The following is a 24,739-nucleotide window of genomic DNA, read 5'->3' as shown; positions in this document are numbered from 1 at the left end:
CTATGAAGCATTTTTTTATTGCTGTTTTTTGGCCATGCTCTCAGTTCCGATGAGGGTTTAACCTTGAGTTCCAAGGAGCCTGTTCCTGTGCAGCCTTAGCTTTCCTCTCAGTGTTTGTTCCTATTAACAAAGGGTTTGCTTTAATTGTTTATGCTCTTGCTTTACATGAAAACAATATTGATATTGTCCCTGATGGTGCTGAAAGCTGGTGGTTTCTGAGACAAAACCCTAAAATCCAGAAATGATAGGTGTAACACATCCATACTAATGGCAGGAGCCTGCCTTCTGCTGTGCCATTGACTGCAGCTTTGAGTCACTGAAAACAACAGCCAGTGCATTGCAATTCCATTTGACTGTGCCATAATCCCAGAGATGGGAGTAATGAGAACAGAAAGCCAATTTGCTAAAGAGTCCAAATTGATCCAAGCCACATTGCTCAGCAGCAAACTGCTGGCAGCAAACTAATTGAACTCTGTGAGTGCCAAAGCTTGTTTTGAATGGTCTGGAAGTGATGGATGGGGCAGAGGCTGGTGGTGCTGCTCCTTTCCCTGACACCTTCAGTCCAAATTCTTGCACTGAGGGCATCTTCTTGTACCACACAGCCTCTTCTCAGAGCTCCTCTTTATGCTTTGGCAGCCTCATTCTATACCGTGCGTATATATATATATATATATATATACCTAGTATCAATGTTTAAGTATGAATTATGACTTCATATCTGCTCTGACAGCTGTAGCTTCCAATTATAAACTGTGTCTAATTCTACACCATCTTATTCTCAGTTTCATACCTGTATTTATGTTGCACATTGCTGTAGAGACTAAGCCAGCTCAGCTGACACTGGAATTTTTAGCTTTCCAGTGCTGCAGCCTCAGCTCTGCACGGACAGCACGAATCCTCAGTGCTCTCCTTACTCAGTTTTTCCCTTCCAGTCCCTGCTTTGCCCTTGCCAGGCTTTATGTGAGCCCTGGAGAAAAGGAGGGATCATGGGGATGAGGAACAAAGCTCAGCTCTTCCTTCTCACCTGCCCTACTCCCCTCTAACCTGATTTTATTCTGTAACAGTCTGATTCCTTAATGTAGGAGTTTCTCATTTTCATAGAACGACATTTGTCCTGCTCCTCCCTCCTTCCCTGGTCACAACAGATGTTTGTGCACTTTCTCCAAGGAAAGGCTATAACCAAAATTATTTAGGTATTAATTCTGTTCCATTCTGGTCATTTCGCCATCCAAGTTACAAACAATTTTTAAAAAAAACCCCAAAACAAAACAAAAAGTTGGAGCAAGGCTTTTTTCCCCCACACCTACATGCCTAGGAGCATTTGCAGAGAAAGGTATTCTTGGAGCAGTGCTGGCACATGGCAAGGGAATGCTTTCCAAAATGCAACGACAGCTGCCTGCTTCTTGTCAGGCACTTGTGCCTCGTGTGAGGTGCTAATGCATCAACCACATTGAACAAAAAGCAGCCCTTGAGCTCTGGTTCCTGCTCCTGAACCCACATTTGCTTTCCTTTCCCATTCTCCCAGAGAGTTATCCTCAAGTTAGCCAGAGGGAGAGGTCAGCTTGGTTTCTCTGGCTCACTTCTCCTTCCATCTGCTCCGGCACAGCCCTGTCCTGGTCAGAGCTCCAGCCCAGCCTTTGGGCTCCTTGCCTGGCTGGGATGGAGTTCTGACCAGCTCCTCTCTCAAACTTCTCCACATCCCTGGGACACTTTAACCCTTTCATCCACTGCCTAAGCATAACTAACTTCCTCAACAGAGGACAAAACATTGCCTTTCAGCTAATTGACCTCTCCTGATACAAAATACTAGGCCCAGAAGTACTAGCCAAGGCAGAGTTTAGGTTGAGCCATTCTGGGCATCTTCTGTCCCTCCTGACCACCTCCCTGCACTCCCTGCTCAGGGACACAGAGCAGCCTGGTGCCCCTCAGGGGTGTGGGGAGCTCAGCTGTGTCCCCAGAGCCCCAGGGAGCAGACACAGGGCTCTTCTGCTGGGAAGAACAAGCAGGGATGGGGTTTCCACTCTCAATCTTTTCCTGCTGACCTGCTCCAAGCAGCAGCACAGAGCCCCTGGGCCCTGCCTGGAGCTCTCTGGCTCTCCCTGCAGCACAACCCAGCACAACTTTCAGGTTGCTGTTGTTAATTGCTGCCCCGAGATGTGCAGGATGTCTCTGCTTCAGCCCACGCTACTGAAGAACGAGTCTGGACTCTTCACTTTTCAGTCTTGAGGTTGTTTATTAATTGTTATCTATAAAATTTTCTTTCTTGAGGTTGTTTATTAACTCTTATCTATAAAATTTTCTTGAGGTTGTTTATTAATTCTTATCTATAAAATTTTCTTTCTGTCCAGCCGAGATCTGCTCAGCAGGGCAGCCACAGGCACTCTGTGTTGTCCTTTTATACTACAAACTACGTATAACATATTTACACTTAATTCCCAATACCCATCACCTATGTTAGACAGTGCCCTTCTACTCTAAACCAATCCCAAAGTACCAACACCACTGCAGAAAATGGAGAACAAGAAGAAGAAGAAGAAGGACTAGACACACCCAGATTCCTCCATCTTGTCCCCATAACCCCCATACCAAAAATCCTAAAATCTACATTTTCACCCTGTGATCATTTTGTTATTACACTATTCAGACCTGTGTGACTTTCACGTCCTCATACAAAGTTGGCAACTCACTGCAAGGATCAAAATCAAATCCCCAGGTGTTCTGGGCAGCATGCCAGGGTCTGCGAGCCCCCCGATGGGATCCTCAGCAACTCTGGACACCCGGAGCTCTGCCTTTGGCTGCAGGAGGAAGGCACAGAGGAGTGATGCAGAGCAGGGCTGGGCTGCCAGAGGCCATTTCTAGACACCAAGTCTATTCCATGTTTTCTTCTGGACCTGCACTGCAAATGGATCCTCCTCTCCAAAGCTCTTTTCCCAGTCCTGCTCAAATTGCACAAATGTCTTTTGTTTAGCTGTGATAAAAGCACAGGATTCCTAAAAGCCTAACAATTTATTTTTTTTTCTCCTTCTTGAGTTGTTTTTAACTCATTTCATGTTTTCAGACAGGAGATAAGTTGTACAAATATGATAAACTGCAAATATTTTAATTGTATGCCTGTTGTGTAAATTGTGTTAGCTTCAGTCTGTCTGTTGGCTGACCCTGGTGCCCTCAGAGCACTCAGAAAAAAAGAAAACAGTCCTGCTATATTTGAATCTCTGCAGCTAATTCATATTTATCCTTATTAAAGTGTCTTCTGCTTTGGCTAGAGGATGATGCAGGCATTTTAATTCCATCTGATCTGTTTCCCAAGTGGGACACAGGGTGACTCAGCCCCTCTGGCTTCTATAACATCTCATTAGGAGTCAGCCTGATGTCTGTGACATGACTGTAGGTTGCTTATTGCTAATTCTTAAACTCCATCTGCTTTTGTTGCTGTTGTTGGGGTTTCTTTCTGTTGTTTGGTGTTGGGGATTTTCCCCTATCCCTGCTGAAGTATTTCAATTTTAAGCAAAGCACCTTGTGGTGGTACCAGTTGTGGGTTTCTCTGGGTCTGGATTGAAGACACTTCAATGGTGTTTCATGCTCAGACCCAGGGGTTTATTATTTCTGATCAGTAAAACAGTCTCACTGCTGTGAGTTCTGCAGCTTTTCATTAGAAGGCACAAAATGGCCAACAATCTCTTGTTACAAGCTCTTTTAAGACTAAACTATCCAATGAAGAACTGACACCTGGATTATTTTCCCTTTTAACCCAATAACTGATCCCAAAGAGCTGCAATGGGGACTTTTCTGCCCAATTACAAAATGCCACCCAAACCCATGGAGAAGAAGGAAGAAGCAGCATGAAGAACAAACCCAGGACAACACCCTGTGCCCTCCATCTTGCTTCCATCCACAACACACTAAAAACCCCAAACCCTCAATTTCTCACCAAGTGATGCACCTACACTGCTCTCTATAATCTATTTCACACTTTTGTGGGTTCCAGTCAATCTTGAAGTCTGGGAAACTTCCTCCATGGATGAGGGTCAGAGTCAGTGCTGCCCTGGGGGTCAGGGCATCCCAGAGCAGACAGAGAAACGTTCCCTGTGCCCTGGGTTTCCACAGCACCTAACAAGTTCACTGCTCATCAGAAATGGTTTCAGAACTCTGGAGGCTGAGCCCCATCCCCAGGCCTGTGTGAAATGATGCAGTTGATGACCTTATCCCTGACTTTGTTTGTACCCAATGTCAATGAAGCACTGCAGGTTCCCAGTGGCTGATCAACAAGGGCTGCTACAAATGCAGAGAGGCAGTGCAGGATCTCCAGGAATACCTTCAGTGTCAGATACCTGGAAGTTCTCCCCGGTGATGTATGAGCACCCAGTTTTAGCCTAGGGTGATGTCTGAAGGATGTCTCATTCCAGACATCCACTGTGACTCATCTGCCCATGAGTTCCTCACCCTTTGTTCCCTTTGCAGTCAGTGGGGAGTGATGAAGGCTTTGGCAGCAGGAGGCTGGACTGGGCTTTTAAACTGCTTGGATGACTCTGCCCTGCAAGTGCCTATTGTGCTCTTCTGCTAATTTACATTAACATATGTAAATTTCTTTAATATTAACTCGAGTTAAATTGCCCTTTTTCTGCCTCACACCTGAAGGCACCAAGAACTCTTTGAATTTTCTGCCAATCTTCATCCTTTCATGACCAAAGTGATGCCTATGACAAGCAGTCACTACCAATTCTTTCTTGTGTCTGTTTTTTGAAGAGATGTTCTTCCCAATGCCAGCCTTCCTGGAAATCATTCATCTGTGTTGGTTCTGTCACTGCTTTCTTGTAACTCTGTTTTCCACTGGGTACTGCAGGGAACTCCTGCTCTGGGGTCATCTTGGAGTTCTGGATGCTAAGAATTTTAGACTTTCTGTACAGACAGACTCTGACTCCCTGGAGAGCACTGAATTTGACCTGGAAGGCCTGGAATAGGCTTCCAAAACTGATTAATAGCACTGGGATTGTGGGTGTGGAATTGGTTAGGAGTATGTAATACACAGGGTGGAAAACTTAGAGTTTGGAGTTTTAGAATATAGAAATGAATATGAAGCAAGATGGAGGTTTTAGGGTGGAGGCAGGATGTTCTTCTTTACCTTTTTCCTCCTTCTTCACTTTCTTCTTCCTTCTTCTTCATGGGTTTAGGTGATATTTTGTAATTGGACAGAAAAGTCTGCATTGTGGGCTTCAAAGGATCAGTTATTGGGTTAAACATGAAAATAATTTAGGTGTCATTTCTTAATTGGATAGTTTAGCCTTAAAATACTTTGTAACAAGAGATAGTTAACCATTTTGAACCTTGCTGTTGAAATGCTGCAGAAGTCACAGCTGTGAGGCTGTAACATTGATAATAAACAATAAACACCTGAATCTGAACATGAACTATCATCTCAAGTGCCCTCAGTCCCGACCTCAACAGAGGTAGAAAAAGGAAACCAAAACCCATCAGGGTGACAAGTTAATGCTGATCCTTTTCTTTCCTCTTTCTGTTTCCTAGAAAAAGGCCTCTCTTTGCTAGGGTACCACCTGTGCAACTACACCCTGACCAAAAGTGTGTTTAAAATGGTTGCCTACCAAAAGTCCTATGAGAAGAAGGCATCCTGTGGAGGGTGGATCCCCTGGATGGTGTGTCCCCAGACACACCACAGAACAGAGTTCCACAGTGTTGAAGTCCCTGAGACCATCACCCTCACAGATTGCTGTGAGGGATATGAACAAGTTGGACTCTACTGCTCTCTAGGTAAGTTTTAGTCACAATAAGACAGGAAATAAATGCTTCTTATGGAAGAAGATTCACTTCAGCTGAGATGGGTAAAAGCTTAATTCAGTCTGGGCCATAGGTGACTATTCACTGAAATAAATGAGTGTAAAATAATGTAAATTTTGTCCAGCATGGCAAGGAGTAGACATAGCAGATTAAAGTTCCTGATTCTTGCTCTTTGCCACCTCTAGTCACAAATTCACTAAACTTCCAGAGAGCCTGAGGAAGGCACCTGCTCATTAGCCCTCCAAGGGCTCATTACCTGTCCAGGTTCAGGCCACTATCCCTGGCCAAGAGCAATATTTCACTGTCTGGTGCCTGCAATTCACTGAGCCTGCCTGCATTGACACCAGGAGCTTTCTCCTCAAAGGTAATTCAGGATGCACTTGGGATAGCATCTCCTCTGATGTGGAGCAGGGTCTGTTCCCAGAATGCAAACCCAATTTTGGTTCCAATTTGAAACACCCTGTGACCTCAGGGCAATGTGATACCAGAAGCTTTCCAACCAAAACTAGACTGGGACCCACTTTCTTAGGACTTCCTTGGTTACCTGTGACTGTGTGGGGGGTCTGAAAACTGGTGAGCTTTTTGGTGGATCTGGTATAAAATCTGAGTGTTAATAAGACTCTATTCGGGAAGACTTTATCACCTTTGTCTCAAGATGGAAGCTTTTTCCCCTTCCTATATCAGGGTTACCAGTTGTCAATCAGAAATTCCCAGTTTTATCAGAACTTGAGACCTAGATTGAGGGAATTCCTTGGGGAAAAGGAACTTTCTTTTTCCAATGGATAAATTTAGATGTTTTAAGCTGAGCAGGCATCTTGAATTATCTAAACCAGCACTGAACTTTTCTGTCATCCAGAAAAGTTCTACAGGATGTAGTTTTGTCTCTTATTTTTGCATTTTCCCTATTTCCACGTTTCAGTATGAACCTGGGCGTTTACATAAGCCCACACAGGAACAGCAGATTGGAAGGAAAGGTCCTGTGGCAGCCCTGGCCCTTGTTTTGGGTCATAAGACTTGGGTGACTCAGATCTGTGGGAATGTCCCCAAACCTGCTCCTGCAGAGGATCATGTAACTGCCATGAGGGGGGATGAGCCATATGTCCTGTCATGGGATCTGTCAAGAACAATGTGCCCATCCCACATTTAAGTTGCTTCAGAGCATTGGAAAAAGAATTTCCAAACATTTCCCCCCCCCCAGGCATTTTCTCCAGAGTCACAGGCAGAATATTGTGTCTAGCAGGATTTTAACAGGATGGGAACACAAAAATGGTTGATGTATTTTATTTGTTCCTAAAATGATTTGCTAGAGAAGAGAAATTAAAGCATAATAAATAAAATGAATAAATAAATTCCTAATTTACTGTATCCTGCTGTTGTGGAGTCCCAGCAAAGCAGAATTTGAGATTACGGTGTGCCCAAGCAGATTTGTCAGACAGGCAAAGGACCTGTGCTGATCATCTCTGTTTTCCAGCATCAGTTCCATCTCTAGTACATCTAATTATGGTTGAAAAGTTACTTCAGTGAAGTCCTTTGGATATACAGACATGTGCATACATGTGTGCCTGTAAGTATCAAATGGCAAGACGGAGAGGAAAGCAGAGAAAATGGCTTTTTAATTCTGTAGTACAAGGAAAGATCTGTGCCAGCTAAATGTGGAAAAGTCACCATGGTTGTCACTGTTTGCACAAGAAATTCAGGTGTTTCTGAACCTCTGAAAGTCAAGACCATCTTCTTGTGTGGGAAAAAAAGCATGCTGGTAATGCTTGAAATATTTCTTTCCCACTATAATTCTGTCTCTTAAAAGCATCTCCTGGGATATTTTAGGCTTGAGAGCTGTTGATGATTCTGTTTCATCCAACATGAACAAATCTGTAAATCTCTTATAAAGCTGAGCTGCAGAATTTCCACCCTGCCCTTGCCATGTTGTTGATGGGCACTCTGGGCAAGTTTGTCCATGAAATGCTGTGGTCACCCTGACACTTCTTCCTGTAGAAGTTAATTTGGGAATATTTAAAACCATTTAAGGATTTGCATGGCTTCTAGGTGATTTCCATGTTTACATTATTCTGGTATCTTTGCTTTTCAGGGCATTAGTCATAAATTCCGTGAATGGTAATGCACTGTCTAGACACAGTCTTAAATAAATGATGAGAAGAGAAACTGGCACTGCAGAAATTACTGCACAGCTCACTGCTGAACTGCTGTTATTTTCTTCATGACATTATCCATGCTGGCGTGCTCCCCATCCTGCCAGGGGTGGAAAGGTCTCCATGACCTTTCACAGCAGCCTGCTCCTGGCCACTCCTCACCTTCTCCTCCTAGAAGGAAACATTTACCCCTGCCTGGGATATGGCAGGCCCTGCTTTTATTATTTCTTCACTCTGGTCAAGTTGCTCTGGTAGTTCTCACAGTTGTGTGTCTGTCCATTAGGATATTGTTACAGGTGCACACACAAATGACTTTGTCATTTTTAAATAACAGCTGGAAAGTTAAATATCTAAAAGTTAGGAAATGCTGGAATTAATTCTTAAGGTGGAACTAAATTAAAAAAAAATATTTTATCTCTTTTTGCCCATGCATGGAGATGAGTGAACAGTTTTAATTGCATGATGCAGCTCTGCAGTGCCCCAAGGACACATTTCCCAGTGCCCAGGGATGATGGATCCCCCCAGAGTGTGCCATCCTGACCTGCACATTCAGTGCTCTGCTCAGCCTCTCACTGAGTAGGGAATTATTTATCACCTCTGAAGGTGAATCCTGGGGGATTCACAGGCAGCAATTTGTCTTCACAAAGGCTGTGGGTGTGTTGTTCACAGATGGGCAACTGAGCTGCACAGAAACCGAGATCAAACCATTCTCTGTTGGTTTCAGACAACTTAGGTGCAGTTTTTATTTTTTTCATGAATTTATTCTGATTTTCAAGGTGCTTAGTGCTGCTTTTAACAATTTCTATGGTTGGAGCACAGGGCTGCAGGTCAAGTTCACAGACCTGTGAAAGCCTGAAGGTTGTTTCACCATACAAAACTTCTCCCAGCATCTTGTCTTTTAGGTAGAGACAGGATCCAGCTCTCCAGGCTTGTTTCCAGCTGCCTGGATGGATGCTGAGGGTATTTCTCCTGGTGGCTGCCTTGCTGCCCACTTTCCAGCACAAGATGAAACCAGAGAGCTCCTTATCTGCCATCTAACCCTGCCTGATCCCAGCTAGGGAGGGAAACAGTGCATCAGCACATGATGAAGGCTAGTTTTTAAATACCTTAAAATAAGAAAGTTCAAGACAACTTTAATTGTGGAGTTTTTTGAGATCACTTGATTTGCAATGTTAAAGTCAGGCTTTAATCAGCGTGCTTTGTGTGTACAACTTCTGAAGAAGGTTTTGCAGAAAATTTCTGAAAAACTTTTTCAGAAAAACAACTAAAAAGTAAAAAAAGGCTCATTGTAGGTGTCCTTCATCAGGGCTGGGCCCTTGCAGAGCTGGCATGCAGATGTGGCCATGCTGGCTGTGAGCAGAGCAGCAGGAGCTGGGCACAGCTGTCCCTGCGCTCGGCTGTCACAGGGAAGCCAGGGGACACTGGTGTCACATATGGGCAGCCCTGCAGCATCAGCCTGGGCTGGGAAGGTGCCAGAATGTCCTGTGGGACTGCACCCAGAAGCAGGTGGCTCTGGCTGCCCTGCAGTTTGTGTCCCTTGTGTGCCCCCAGCAGCTGCAGGAATGGGATTATTGGCACCCCTGCCTGTTCCCCTCAGTGTCTGCTGATGGGAATCCTGTCTGGGGATTGCCTTGTCCCTTTTTGAGCCCTCTGAAGCTGTCTGTCTCCACGCCTGTGCTGACAAGTTGCAGGAGTTCCCTCCTGTTTGGTTGAAGAAGTGAATTCTTTCACCCATTTTATTACTGTGGGCTCTGGTGAAAACCTTCACCCTACCCCCTGCCTTTGGGATTTTGTAAACTTTGACCACATTCCCCTCAGCCTTCTCCCTTCCAAGGCAAGAGGAACACCCTAGAAGACTGTTAAATATTTGTCAGATGCTGGATCAGCACAAATCCCAGTTAAACCCCTGGAGAGGCAATCAGGATGGGAAGCACCCACCTGAGTAAGCAAAGGCTACCAATGCTCAAGGACCCCAAAATCAGGGTTGTGTGATGAAAACTGCCAGCCTGCCTTTTTAACAGACTTTCCCAGGGGCTTCCTCTGTCATTTCATAGATTTGTCTCCACATTCTGATACCTGAGACAAATGCAGGGTGCTGCTCCCTGGCTCCACCACCCCCTCTGGAAGAAGCCATCCCTTCCAGATGGAAGGAGGGAGAGGAAGGGGGTTATGGCTGAGCTGATGCTGTCCCTCAGCATCAATCTCCTGGGAGATGCCCCATCCTGCAGCCACAGCAGATCCAGAGGCAGGCTGGCAAGTGACCTTTGGTTGCTAAGCTGCAGTTCTGCCTCCATACATTTATGTAAATAACAGAGGAGAAAAGCCTGTGCTTCATCCAAATGACACAGGACTTGGCTGGCTTGCTCCTCACTGCTTGCTTGGTCGGTGACTGTCCCCAGCATGATTGAAGGGGAGAGCATAAATTGAATTTCCAAAGTGCATCTGGTACAATTAGGCAGCAATGTGAAGTGAATCCATCTCTGTTTCCGTTGTTCTGAAAAAGATGACCTTTTGATTTCAGATAAATGGCCCTGTGGCATCCAGCCAGGGTTCAATAGTGTTTTCTGAGATTGCATGGCACTCATTAAACCATTTACACTGCAGTTAAATACACACACACACAAAAAAAGAGACACAGGTGGGAAAAAAAAAAACCTGCCTTGAACCTCAAACCTGCTTGAACTGCACTTGAATCTCAGAGCTGGAGGAATTTCCATGCCTGGGTCCAGCTGGTTTGAACAGCAAAGAGCACTGGTGAATAGGGAATTTTCTAACACAAGGAAATCCCTTGGTGCTCATGTTTGTGCAAAATCCAGGGTGAGAGGCTGCTCAGCTCCCTGCCCACGAGGCTGGGAAGGAGCAATCACTTGAGGCTGGGAATGTGTGTGAGACTCAGCTAAGGGCAGCAGTTTCACACCTGAATGTGGCGTTGAAAATCAAGAGGGATATTTCTAGCAAAAGGACCTGTTTGGAGGGATCACCTATGGAGTGACAGTCCCACAGAGAGGAGGAGCTGGCACGTGCATGTGGCAGCAAGTTATGTTTAAATCTTGGTTATTTAAGAAAATTTCCCTGGCTTTATAAAGTTCAATTTATCTTGGTTAATCAAGATAATTTCCCTGGCTGAGGCTGTATCACACCTGAATGTGGCTTTGAAAAGCAAGAGGGATATTTCTAGCAACAGGACCTGTTTGGGGGAATCACCTGTGGGGTGCCAGCCCCAGAGAGAGGAGCAGCTGCAATGTGCATCTGGCAGCAAGTTGTGTTTAAATCTTGGTTATTTAAGATAATTTCCCTGGTTGAGGCTGTATAACACCTGAATATGGCTTTGAAAATCAATCTCCTTCTAGGAGAAGGACCTGTTTAGGGAAACCACCTGTGGAGTGACAGCCCCAGAGGAGGACCTGGCACGTGCATGTGGCAGCAAGTTGTGTAGATTCAGTTTAAATCTTGGTTAATCAAGATAATTACCCTGGCTGAGGCTGTATCACACCTGAAAGTGGCTTTGAAAAGCAAGAGGGATATTTCTGAGAAAAGGACCTGTTTGGGGGAATCACCTGTGGAGTGCCAGCCCCAGACAGAGGAGGACCTAGAACATGCATCTGGCAGCAAGTTATGTAGATTCAGTTTAAATATTGGTTAATCAAGATAATTTCCCAGCCTAAGAAGATTACTTTGCTGAGACCAAAAGTGCTCGATTCAATATCCCCTCCTGCTTCTCAGAAACCTCACATTTACTCTCATCCAGAGCCTTGGGATAACAGAAATTGTAAACCCGCAGAACTGACTGTTCATAACAGATTTATAGTTTGCTGTGGAGTTTTCACTTGCTCTGGGCTTTCTTACGTCAAATGTGGTTTTCCTGCACCACAACTGTTCCTATTGCAGCAATCAGGTTCATTTTCTCCTGGCTGACTTCAATTGCTCAGTAAAGGATCAAAAACCTGGAGGTGCAAAAGGAATGGAAAAGAGATTTCTTTCAGGTTGCTTAGAAAGACCAGAGCTGAGCGTTACCTGGAGCTGTGTTTGAGAGTGTGGGTAAAGAAGTGAGTTTGTAGGGCTTGGAAATATTTTCTCTTTTACCCCCTAGAAGAGATTTTGTGCTGGCACTGACCCAGAACCACTGTCTGTCCTTGGCTTGGGAATCAGCCACCTCCTGCCTCAGCTGCTCTCTCTGGTGTGGGCTACCAACCTCCTGGAGTGGCCAGCTGGAACAGAACTCAGGTTAAATTTGGGCCACAAAATGTTAAATGAAAATTCTCAACTTCTATCTTACACAGTACCTGTTTTCCTTCATCATTATATATTATTTGGATTAGTCACATTTGATATCAGGCACATTTTCTCTTTCTCAGTGCTTCAGTATCTCCACATTTAGAAACTTACCTATGAGCCCATCCATCCACAATTATTAATGGAAAGTTAGAAACTCAAAATTTCTGTAACAGAAATGTCATGGACAAGAGAAAGATCTGAGAATATTTACATCCTTGAAATGAAATAATGATATTTTAGGCTGCTGTTTTCTTCCCATTAAACACTCAGAACAGACACGCTTCTGAAATGAGGAGGAGGTGTTTGGTATAAATTAAATATCACAATTTTATGGAAACAACTTTCTGTATTTCTGTTCTCAGAAATGTTTTTGTTACTTAGCACTCAATAGATCCAGTGTATTTGCCTCAAGACCTGGTATTTGTCCAGTGAAGGATATGGAAACATTTGATTATCCTTGCACGTTCGACACTGAATGTCCAGGGCTCAAAAAATGCTGCAGCTCATCCAAAGGAGCAGGCTGTGTGGATCCCATGCCAGAGGGTATGTTACTGATAAATTCAACGCTGCTTCTAACAGAAATATTCTTCATTTTCCCTCCTGAGGGTGGGAGTGGGCAGGAAAACTGTTACCATAGCTCTTCCTAAAACAAATACGGGAATGTGCCTTGGGTGGATTCCAGGAGATTCAGCTTCAGTGCTTGCACCCCTGAGTGGTGTGTGGGTGCTGTGGGTCCAGCAAACCTTCCCTGGCTCCTTCTCCTGGGCTGGCTCCATCTCTCTGCCTGTGCCATATGGCAAACGGGGCCCTAGCTGGGCTGTTTGTGACCCCCCAACGTTTGCCAAGTGAAATCTTGCTTGGTTTCCTCAGAGCCTCCCTGAAGCTCTGTGGCCTTCTGTAGCAGCAGACCTCAGATGACTTGGCTGTTTTATTTCCTACACTGCAGGGAGGATGTTCTGGTACAACGTGACAGTGCTTGTGAAAATGGATTTCAGTGAATTGATCCGGGTGGATTCCCACCTTCTAAATCATTCCCGCCTCTTGCACTCCATGGTATGTACAAAAACAAACTCAAACTCTTCCCTCCTCGTGCCCACAATTCTGTTACTCAGGGGCCACTCTTTGCTCCCCCTTTGTTCTGCCAGATTGATTTTTTTGGGTCTATTTCTGATTATTTCTGTATTTCTGTTTATTTCTGTATTTCCAATTATTTCTGTGTTTCTGATTACTGAATACCAGCTGCATCCTTTAGCAATTCAAGTAACATTGATTTATCAGCTTCTTTAGCAAATTTTTCAGGTCTCTTCCAAAGGCAATTTAAAGACATACCAAAAGAAAGGAGATTTTTCTGTTTAAGCAGTGTTTGCTCCAGCTTTATCTCAGTTCAGTTTTGGGCCTATGACAGACTGGGACCAGACTTCAAGTCCTTCAAAGCATGATGTTTTCTGATATGGAATTTTAAGTTAAGCCTTTCCAAGACAAACCTATCTGCCATAGTCTGCTGGCACTGATGGGCAGCAGAATAGAAATGATAACAACAGCATGGGTGTCCTTCTTCCTCCTATCTGATTTCCCCTTCTCATATCTTAAAAATGCAAGAAACCCTGGTCCTGTTGCTGTGTAGTACAGAGTAGGGGCAAGGATCCACCAAGGCTTTTACATCTTGGTCTAAAATAAGCAATGTTAAAGTCAAACACTCAAGAAATGGGGAGGTGAGGTGAAGCTGTTCAGTGAGCTGCTCTTCAGTGTCCTGCTGTCTGTTCCACTGATTCTTAATGCTCAGCCCACCAGCAAATCCCTTCTCTCATTCCTGACTCTCAGCTGGGATGGCTTGGTCTCTCTGTGCCTCCTAATCCCACCCCTCATACTGAGTCTATTGTTTTTCCTCTTATTCTTTCTATTCCCTCTGCCAGCAGTCCATTCAGCTGTTCAAAGTAAGAAGTGTTGGGCAGCTTTATTGCAGGTGAATTGCAGTGGCCTGTGTAATTTATTGTAATCCATTGAGACTTTGCAAAGCAGGACTTTTCCCACCTCTTCCTGGGTTACTTCTTGTCTTGGTTTGAACAGACAGGTGTCTGCTAAGGAAGGCAGAAGCCTCCCCTGAAATGGAAAAATGTAAACCCCCTCCCTCCAAATTATTATGATTTTGAAATTAAGAGGTTCTCAGGCAAAGATATGGGAGTAGGAATAACAGTTATTTATAAGGGAAAAAATAAAAATGAAATTAAAATGCAAAACAACCCTGCCAGAGTGAGACCGTGCCCTGCCCCCTGTGTGTCAGGGGGTGTCCCAGCCCCATCCCAGGGGGGCTCAGCCCTCCTGCAGTGCCAGCTGTGGCTCTGCTGCAGCAGGGATCCTGCACAAGGGGGGAGTTTTCCTCTGCAGCTCCAGGGCTGCTGCAGATGGGCCTGGGCTCCCTCTGGCCATGCAGGGCAGCAGAAAGCTGCTCCTCTGGCAATGCAGGGTGCAAAGGCTGCTGTGCTGTGCCAGGCCCAGATTGGATCCAGGCAGGAATGCTTGGCTCCTCCCCTGGGCGGAGCATCTCCCCATGGGATGCTGGGATTGGATCAGCCCTGCAGGGACACTCAGTGGCCATGGACAGCAGAGATCTCCTGCAGGGAGGGTTGGCTGTGGGAGAGAGAGAGGAAAAACTGCCCCAGGAACAGCAGAGAACTGCCCCAGCTCTGACTGATGGTGACAGAACACACATTTTACAACCCAGGACACTCCTTCTGAAAAGCATTTTGAGATCAGCTCTACACCCCCCTGGACTTGGCATTTCTATAACATAAATCTGCTGTGAAATGTGAAAATAAGAACTCACCTTTCATAAACACAGGCCTAAACCACTTTGCCATGGTTTCTGAATTTCTTCCTACACTCAGATTATGATAATAACCACTGCATAATTCATGTGCTGGGAGATGACCGAGGTGCTCCAGTGTTTGCTGCCCTGTTTTCCAGATCACTGGTGCATTGCAGCCCCTTAATGCCTCTGTGCACCACATCCAGAGTAACCATGGGGACATCTACGCTGGGACAGTGGCCTCCCAGCTTCTCCTGGGCCTGCAGCATCCAGCTCCTCTGGCAGAGGTCTCCTCCTCCCTGAAGGCCATGGCGAAGCACGTGTATGAAGTGATTGACACACAAGTGCAAGGTCACTGACTCTAATCCTGTCACATTCCAGGGGGTTTGTCCCTCTTCACTTGGGATCTCATTTCTATAACCATTAATTTGCTTTTAAATAGCACAGAGATATACACAAGATGGTACAGAGGATCTTGCAAACTTTACAAACACAGCCCTGACCTTTCTGCTATAGGATGGAGAATTAATTATTATTTTGGAGTGAATAGTTTGGAAGGGAATGCTTGTGAACCCTCAGATTTATTTTCTCCCAGTAACATAGTTTTCCAGATGAAAAAGCAAATATGTGCCTATTTGTAGCACAATCATTAGTTGTATTAAACAGGCTCTTAAAAAACCTGTTTTCTTGGGAAGCAAATATATTACTTCCAGTAGATTGTATGAAATAAGTCATATTTGTAGTATGTTAATTACTATAGCATATTGCTACATACTTTTTAAATGTTACATAAACATTTCAATATATTAATTTTAAATTATGTCAGGCTACTTATTGCTCTGCAGTTGTCTGAATATTTCACTCCTAAAAAGCATTCTGCTTATTCTGTGTTTGCTCAGTCCAGCTTTCAGTGAAATCCCTGGGTAGTCCTCCTTCCTTCTGTGCTGACATCTCAGGTTTGGAGGGCATCCTACAGGTGTAAGCAGGAGCTGCCCCTAATTGTCCTATAATTCCAAAGAATTGGGGTAAAAAGTGATAGAGTGGTAACATCCAGAATGGCTTTAACAATAGCATCAATGTTAAATTAATTTAACATTAGCATTACTGCAGATTTACACTGAATTTACCATAGCCACAGCCTGGTCTACACACAGTGCAGACGAATCTTGATGCTGCTCCCAGTATCTGTGCAAGGTGTGTTGTTCTTCCTAGATGTCAATGAATGCTCCTATGCTGAATTCAATGCTTGCCCTGAGAAAAGCAGCTGTGTGAACCTGGAGGGCTATTACAGCTGCCACCCCCAGCATGGACATGCCACTGTCACCCCTCACTGGCTGAGCCCAAGGAAGGAAGGTAAGAAGTGTCGGAATCACCCTGGGAATGCTGAGGATGTTCCTGCAGGATTTTGTGCTCTTTGCAGGAGTCACCTGCAGGAATTTCTGGTGCATGAGTGCCCCTTCTCCTCCTGTTGGGAGAAAATGCCACATAAACCTGTTACCTATTTCTGATGGAAATGCAGAGTATTCATTTCACAGTCCTTTGTGTTTCTTCTATTTCACCCTCAGCTGTCCTCACTCATCAGCCAAAACCTAAAACTTCAGACCCTCCTGCTTCTCAGAGCACACTTGTTGTCAGTGCACCTCCCCAGCTGTGGTGGTGTTCACAGGGGTCCCAGGACGAGGGAAGAGATGAGAATCTTGACTCCTTGGTTCAGAAGGCTGATTTATTATTTTATGATATATATTATATTAAAATGATATATTAAAACTATACTAAAAGAATAGAACAAAGGATTTCATCAGAAGGCTAGCAAGGAAAGAAGTGGAATGACAACAAAAGCTCTTGACTCTCAGAGAGTCTGAGACAGCTGGGCTGTGATTGGCCATTAATTAAAAACAACCCCATGAGACCAATGAAAGATGCACCTGTTGCATTCCACAGCAGCAGATAATCATTGTTTACATTTTGTTCCTGAGGCCTCTCAGCTTGTCAGGAGAAAATGATCCTGGCAAAAGGATTTTTCATAAAATATCATAGCTACATCCAGCCTCTTGAGAAACAATTAATGGCATTATTTCTACCATTTTCTTTGTTCCTATTTTGGCTGCAGTGGTTGTGTGATCCCACCCTGAGCTCCTGCACTGCTGCTGAGCTCTCTGCTGCAAGCAGCTGGAGTTTGGCACTGGCTGAAATAATTCCTTGTGGTACCAGTTCAGCAAAATACACTTACAGCCCACAGACATCAATGGGCCTGCTAATAGGCTTTAAGATAATGAGATGAATAATTGCTTGCAGATTCAATGCTTTAATTAGAAAACAATTTTACAATCCCTTAATCTCAAAAATTAAGATAATGTACTACTTTATGCTTTTGTTATGTGATAGCACTTTTATTTTTTATTTATATTACTTCTATTGCTGCTTTTCATGTGGAAAACCTGAATGGTATTATTTTTTGATTTGTTTTCTTAGAAATACTCTAACTCTGATAATCTGATTTTCCCCTAGGCATGGTAGCATCTACTCCAAGTTCAGTAAATGCTGTTAACACTGGCAGTAGCTCTCCTTCTGTAAGGAAATCAAGTCTCTTGTCCATAACCAACCAATCTACAGATGCTGAGTGCTGTAAGTAACCTTGGATTTTAATAAATGTTTTCTTGATTTGTGATGGGAACAAACCTCAGTAGATTTGTGTTTATATGGGTGATCCAGCCCTTTCAGGCAAGAGTTATTACAGTCCTGTAACAACACCCTGTTCATCTGTGGGAGGAAATAGATTTAAGTTGTTTGAGAATTCAGAGAGACAAGCAGGGTATTCTTGATCTTCATTCACAACTTCTGATTGAAGCTGAAGCCAGAGGAATTAAACTGAGGCCCCTCTAGCACAGGGGGGAGTGGCTTTGGGGGTGTTTGGCAGCCACCTGGCTCAGAGTGCTGGAAAAAAATGTGTTCTATTCATGAAAACAATTTATGAATGTATGAAAACAAGCTTTTCTCCTTAGTCTAACCATTAGCACGAAAGAGCTGAAGCTGTGGCAGCAGCATGCCATGGTCTCTGGGTTAGTGTGGGGTGTGATGCTCATCTCTCCTGCTCTCTCCAGCAGAGGTGCCTTGTCTGGGTTCTCTTTCTCAAGCCAGACTGACTGACTCTGCTGCAGGGCAACTCATCCTACCACCCAGCTTAAACACCTCCTCCTCCTCCTCCCAGGACAGGAATCATCTCTGAAGGGCTCTGTCTTTTCCCACTGACATGACAGTGATTGCCCTGCGCTAGAGTGCAATGACAGGTGAAGTGCTGCACACCACTCTCCCCCAGCCTCTGTTAGCTGGGTTGGGGGGGTTTCCAGGATAAATCCAGGCAACCTTTACCTGAACAGGGGCATTTTGATGATTAAAGTGACAAGAGGCAAAGCAGGTGTCAGCACATGTAGAGTACCCAGAGTCACTCTTCCAAACTTATTCCTGTTGTTGACTGGCTGATTATTTCTGTGACTGGAGATTTGGAGGAGATGAGGTTGTCCAGAGGGATTGGGGCTGCCTCATCCCTGGAGGTGTTCAGGGCCAGGATGGATGGGGCTCTGAGCATTCTGCTCTAGTGGAAGGCATCCCTGCCCATGGCAGGGGGTGACACTGGATGATCTTCAAGGTTCTTTCCAGGCCAGACTGTTCTGTGACTCTATGATGCAACAGAAATCACAGCAACAGAAATTCTTATAGTAAAAGGAAATAAAAAGGTTAAACACTACATCAGTCACTCTAGTGGGATGGTTCATGGAATGAGGGGATGTACTGGTGTGAGAGGGGCAGATTCTGTCCTGACCCTATTGACTGTCAAAGTGCTTGTCAGTAGTGGATTTAGAACAGCACAAGGTTTTAAAAGTGAAATGTTGCTTTTTCTGTCCCAACTCTTGCAACAGATCCCTCTGCAGTTACAAACCATCGGATCCTCAGCGTTACCAGCAACAGCTTTGAAATGTCCTGGCTTGTCAGTTCCACTCTGAACCACACTTTCCATGTCCAGGTGGCCAAGGGCAATGAAACTGTGCAAAACCTGAGGACAGAGGAAATGCAGGTGGATGTGTCTCACCTGGAAGCAGGTGTGATGTATTCAGTAGAGATCAGCTATGAAACTTGTGGGAAAACCATTATCTCCCATCAAAATGTTAAAACAGGTAAAGAAACACTTTAAAATACATATATATAATATGTATGTTATAATTTATATTATATTATATTATATTATATTATATTATATTATATTATATTATATTATATTATATTATATTATATATATTATTATTTTATTATATGTTATATATTTCTTGATATATAATAGTATATCTCTGTCTTATCCATTCTCCTCCTTCCATCCCCATTCACTTGCAGTTCAGCAATGACCCTTTGGTCCTCACTGAACAACTTCTTCAGCACTTTTTATCTCATCTACTCCAGCATTCATCCAATCCAGAATATCAGGCAGTAGAACTTTGGCCTATGTTGATAAAGCAGTGCTGGAGCTGATTAGACTATTACAGATATCAGGCTAAGCTAGCTATAATTATTTTTAAAAATTTATTTCTTTGGTGCCTGGCATTGCTTTCTGCTGCCACCCATCTCCCAGCAGGCCTCATATTTCCCTGGTTGATGGCTGTGGCCAGAGGGAAATCCATGTAACTGGTTTGTCAAGGGCTCAGCTGAGCTAACACAAGTGCCCAGAGGAAGGGCAGATTCTACTGAATAAAGGATTAAAGAGAATTACAAGCTCTGAGTAAGAAAGCTGCAGACTACCTGCCCAGTTCTGTTCAATTAACTGGTGGTGGGAGCTTCCTGAGGCCCTAGTGTGTTGATCAAACAAAATTTTGCTTTTTCTCTAGTCTTAAATTATTTCCTCCATGCAAATAAAGAAATAAATCTCTCTCCTCTTTTTCAAAGAGCGGGGAGTGAACTCTTTATTACTGACCACAGTGGGAATGCTGCTGTTGATGTTTATCCCTGAGAGCCTTCCCTTTGATGAGATGAGGGATGACTCCAGTTTGGGTCAGAAGGAAATTACTCTCTTTGTGGAGGGAAAGTAGGAGGTCTAGTGGTTATGAAAACAGTGGGCTGAACTTCAGAGTATGAAGTTGGAGCCTTTGAGAAAAAGAAAATTTTTCCAAAGATCAGTCCAAGGAGTAACAGCCTGGGAGTGTTTATACAGGACAGAGCAGTTAGAGATTCCTTGGCTCTTGGTTTTGGCTCCTGTGCTCCGTACAGTATCTGTCAGGGCTCACCACACACACAGGGGGCATGCTCAGCTTTCTGTTGTATTTTCAGTTTGAGAATATATTTACTATCCCCACTGCCAAGATCAGGAAAATAAATAAATAAAAACTGGTGGGCCAGAGATGAGCCCACAGGAAATCCAACCCTGGGTGTGACTTAAGGGCAGGAGTTATGTAGGGCCAAGCCAGGTATGTGTAAACCCACACATAAAGTATGTGTACACCCAGCTCTCATGCAGTTGCAATTAGGCACCAAAGTATCTCTTTAGACCTGATATAAATGCATCTTCTCAATGTATCAGAAGCTTATAGGAGCCTATTTGCCTTAATTTTTTTATTTAATGCCAAAATCTCTCAATCCTGTCCTCCTTTCTTCCATCAGCTGAGATTTTGGTCCAGGTACATAATTTTTAACTAAATCCTTTCCTATTTTGTCAGTGTGTTTTAATGTTGTGTTTTACAGAGGCCAAGCTATTTGATGTTACTGTGAGGATTCTCAACTACAACTTCACTGATGATTTCCATAATTCCAGCAGCTCAGCATATGAGGAATTTTCAAGGATTTTGCTTACAGAGGTAAAATGACTATATCTCTAGGTAATATACATATTTTTTTTAATGTACAATTTATTTAATCTAATAGAGGATTTTATGCCTGGATGAAATAGTCCTTCAAAAATCAGCATACAATTTCCTGTGACCTTTCTTTATAATTGCAACAAAATTCAACTGACTAGATAGATCAAGCCCTTGGCCTTATTAGCAATGAAGCCAGTGAGAATTATCCTCTGCAGAAGAGTGGAGGAATTATAAATGCAGACATGCAACAGGGGCTCCTTTCCTTGGATCTTTAATTTGGCAATAAACTCACAGTAAATTAACTTGAGGCTTTTAAATGGATTATTGAAATGGCATTCCTGGCATTCATTTCAGCACAGTCTGCTCAATAAATGTCTTCCTCCTCTCAAATAAATAGTTCTCTGCCTGCTGACTTTCTTCTTTCAGGGAAAGAATCTGGATCAGGCTTTCCTCTCCTTGCCTGCACATGTGTGGGCACTGTCCACAGTCAGGTGTAATCAGCCAGAAACAAAACCTGAGTCATGAAGTCTGGTGGCAGCTCTGAGCTTCCCAAAAAAGGGGGAGGTTTCAGATGGAGCACATTTCCTACAGTTTTGCTGCACAGAATAGGGCCCATACAGAGGAATTGGGATCTCCACCCAAAACAAGGCTTCCCCAAAACAAAGGGTGAATTGTAATCATGTGTGAATTTAAATGCAAGAGAAAAACCCAAAACAATAATGGTGCTATACATTCAAGAGCAGCAGAGGAGAAACATTTGCCCAACAGAAATTGCAAGTTGAACCTCCTCACATGGCTTTATTTCCCACAGTTGCAAATTGTTCACTTTTGTTGTGTAGGAAGATTTTGGTGAGTGAGTCTTCCCTGAGATTAATGCAGACCTGATTGGCTTCATCAGGTTGGGAAGAAAAAGGAGCATTGCTCATCTGTGTTGTTTCTGCCTCCTTGGGTGTTTGTGAGCCTTCTCATTTCTTCTCTCCTCATTTTCCTGCCTCTCTACCCTGTTGTGAGCTTAGACCAGCTGCACAGTTTGTAGGGATCTTTTTGAGCAAGCTCTGACTGAATGGGAGCAAAGCTGTGCTGATTTATGGCTCTGGATTTGTGCTCAAAGACACACTTTGAGGTGTATGCAGCAACAAAAGGCTCAAGCAAGGAGCTGGCTTCTAAATATGTAAGGTGAAACTGCCAGCTCCTGCACAGCTCAAGTACTGACAGCAGTGTGCCAGCTTCAGTGTTCAGAGTAATTGTAGCCATGATATTTTATGAAAAATCCTTCCGTTAGGATTTTTTCTCCTGAGAAGCTGCGAGGCCTCAGGAGCAAAATGTAAACATTGATTATCTGTGTGGAATGCAACAGGTGCATCTGTGATTGGCCCATGTTGGTTGTTTCTAATTAATGGCCAATCACAGTCAGCTGGCTCGGACAGAGAGTCTGAGCCACAAGCCTTTGTTATCATTCCTTTTTTTTTCTATTCTTAGCTAGCCTTCTGATGAAATCCTTTCTTCTATTCTTTTAGTATAGTTTTAATATAATATATATAATAAAATACTAAATCAGCCTTCTGAAACATGGAGTCAGATTCTCATCTCTCATCCTGAGACCCCTGTGAACACTGTCACAAGTAATTCCATTTGTTCAGCTCAGTGGTTTGGTAATTAACCATGATGTGATTGTGATGCTGCCTTGAAGCTGGGCTGTCTCAAACACATTTTTTGAAGTTATCCACCCCCATTTTTCCTTGTCTGTCATCCTGAGGTTTTTTTGTTATTGGACTGGGCTGCAGGCTGAACTTGAACTGGTGAGTTTCAAATGCTCTCTGGGAACTAAAGCCATGGCCACACTTGTAAATGAAACAAAATGTATGTGTGACATACAGAGGTAACATCAAAGCTCTGCTGCATACATTACCAGGACAGTTGCAGGCAAACAGGGCCAGGGGGAATTCTGCTCCTTGGAGCCAAAATTTGGAGCTTGGTTTGTAAGACCAGTGGTCAGATGGATACAGTTTTCAAAGGTATCACAGAGTTATATAATCACAAAATGGTTTGGGTTGGAAGAGGCCTTGAAGATCATCCAGTCCCAAACCCCTGCCATAGACAGGGACATCTTCCACCAGACCACGCTGCTCAGAACCCTGTCTAACCTGGCCTTGGACACTTTCAGTGATGGGGCATCCACAGCTTCTCTGGGCAACCTGTGCCTGGGCTTCATCACCCTCAGAGTAAAGAAGTTTTTTCCTAATATGTAATCTAACCCTACTCTCTGTCAGTTTGAAGTCATTCCCCCTTGTCCTGTCACTCCAGGCCCTTGTAAATAGTCTTGCCTCATCTTTCCAGTAAGTTTCCTTAAAGTACTGGAAGGTCACAATTAAGTCTCCCCAGAGCCTTCTGCTTTGCAGGCTGAACAATCCCAATTCTCTCAGCATTTCCTGACAGCAGAGCTGCTCTGATCCTGCTGCCTCCTCTGGACTGGCTCCAGCAGCTCCTTGTCCTCCCTGTGCTGGGCCCCAGGGCTGGATGCAGCTCTGCAGGTGGGGTCTCACCTGAAAGGGGCAGGGGGGCAGAATTCCCCCCTCTCCTGCTGCCCACGCTGATTTTGGTGAAGCCCAGCACACAGAGGGTTTCCCAGTGCACACAGCCAGGGCATGTCCAGCCTCTCATCCACACTCAAGTCCTTCTCAGCAGGGTTGCACTACTTTGTGCCAAAATAATCTCTGAAAAATAAGATTTCTGAAACACTTCGGAACTTTTCTTTTTCCAGCATCTTCTATGTTGTGCTTCTATAAATATTTAAAGAGGTACCTGTTGGCTCCCTAATTGTCAATGCTTCTCTCCCTTTGCTCAGCTTGAAAATTCATTCCCACCCAACATTTCTGCCTTGTACAAATCTGGGAAGCTGAAAGTGCAGATTGAATCCCTGGCAGCAGGAAGCATCATTGTGAGGCTCAGAATCACCGTGCAGGATCCCGAGTTTCCAGTGGATGCCTCCACATTTGCCCCAGTGCTCTCCTACCTGCACAATGGCTCTGTGCTAGAGGTGGATCAGCAAAACACTGCAGTAGAAGGTAATTTTTGGGGTGTTTTTTTGCAAGAAGAAAGCAGATTTGTGTTTTGATCATGTGCAGTATCACCAATAATTTTCACAAAATAGAAAAACAAAGGATGTGGTTTGTTGAAGAGAAAACCATGATGTGAGAATTCTACCAGGGGTTTTATTCAAAAGCCCAGGAGGGACCGACAAAGGAGCACTGGCTGTCCCCAGGAACCTGCAGGCACTGCTTCTCCTCACTGTGGTTAACCCAAGTGGAGCCCTTGGTTTCCTTCTTCATTTTCCTCCATCTCCTCTTTGTCCCCAGCAGGAATTTTGCCACATCTTTCTCAAGCTGAAAGGCAGACAGGATTACTGTGGAATATCTGCAGCCTGTAGATCCACACACCCTCTAGACAGTTTTGTGCTCCAAGATTGGGGGCCAAGGTTTAAGAAATCTGACATCTTCACTCTAGAAACCCAGCCAGAGGAATTCCCAAATGTCCTTACTGTGAATAGGACTGAAGAAACATGCATGGAATTTATGTTAAGCTAGGCCTTTGTTTGATCTTCAGTAATCACCACTTTTATCTTCAAAGAACTGCGTTCTGGCCTCAGGTTTCCCAGCTGGCAGAGACAGCAGAGTTCAGAAAGTTGCCAAAGCCAACAGAATGGGTTATTCTCTCTTGGTGTGTTGAGCCTTTCTGAGCAGGAAAAACTCCCTTTGGAGTTGCAGAGCATATGCAGGTTAAGGAGAACAGGACAGGAAAAAACCAGGAGACAAATTGCACTTGAAACCTGCAAATATCACAGTGGCAGCTGAATTGCAAGAGGCTGATGTGTGCCAAAATAC

General features: G+C 44.1%; 1 protein-coding gene across 1 annotated transcript in view; it reads left to right on the top strand.

The window, feature by feature from the left end:
* The window catches only part of UMODL1 (uromodulin like 1), a 69,927-nt gene that overhangs the window by 19,335 nt on the left and 25,853 nt on the right, over positions 1-24,739 (top strand). The window contains exons 2-9 of the mRNA XM_058825624.1: positions 5,521-5,763; positions 12,594-12,755; positions 13,159-13,265; positions 15,177-15,369; positions 16,231-16,371; positions 18,936-19,190; positions 20,743-20,855; positions 23,704-23,923. Of these exons, the coding sequence (XP_058681607.1) occupies positions 5,521-5,763; positions 12,594-12,755; positions 13,159-13,265; positions 15,177-15,369; positions 16,231-16,371; positions 18,936-19,190; positions 20,743-20,855; positions 23,704-23,923 (1,434 nt within the window). The remainder of the gene's footprint in view (positions 1-5,520; positions 5,764-12,593; positions 12,756-13,158; positions 13,266-15,176; positions 15,370-16,230; positions 16,372-18,935; positions 19,191-20,742; positions 20,856-23,703; positions 23,924-24,739) is intronic.

Source organism: Ammospiza caudacuta, chromosome 2 (genome assembly GCF_027887145.1).
Source record: "Ammospiza caudacuta isolate bAmmCau1 chromosome 2, bAmmCau1.pri, whole genome shotgun sequence".
NCBI lineage: Eukaryota > Metazoa > Chordata > Aves > Passeriformes > Passerellidae > Ammospiza > Ammospiza caudacuta.
Note: the sequence above shows the minus strand (reverse complement) of the source record. Positions and strands in the feature narration are given on the sequence as shown.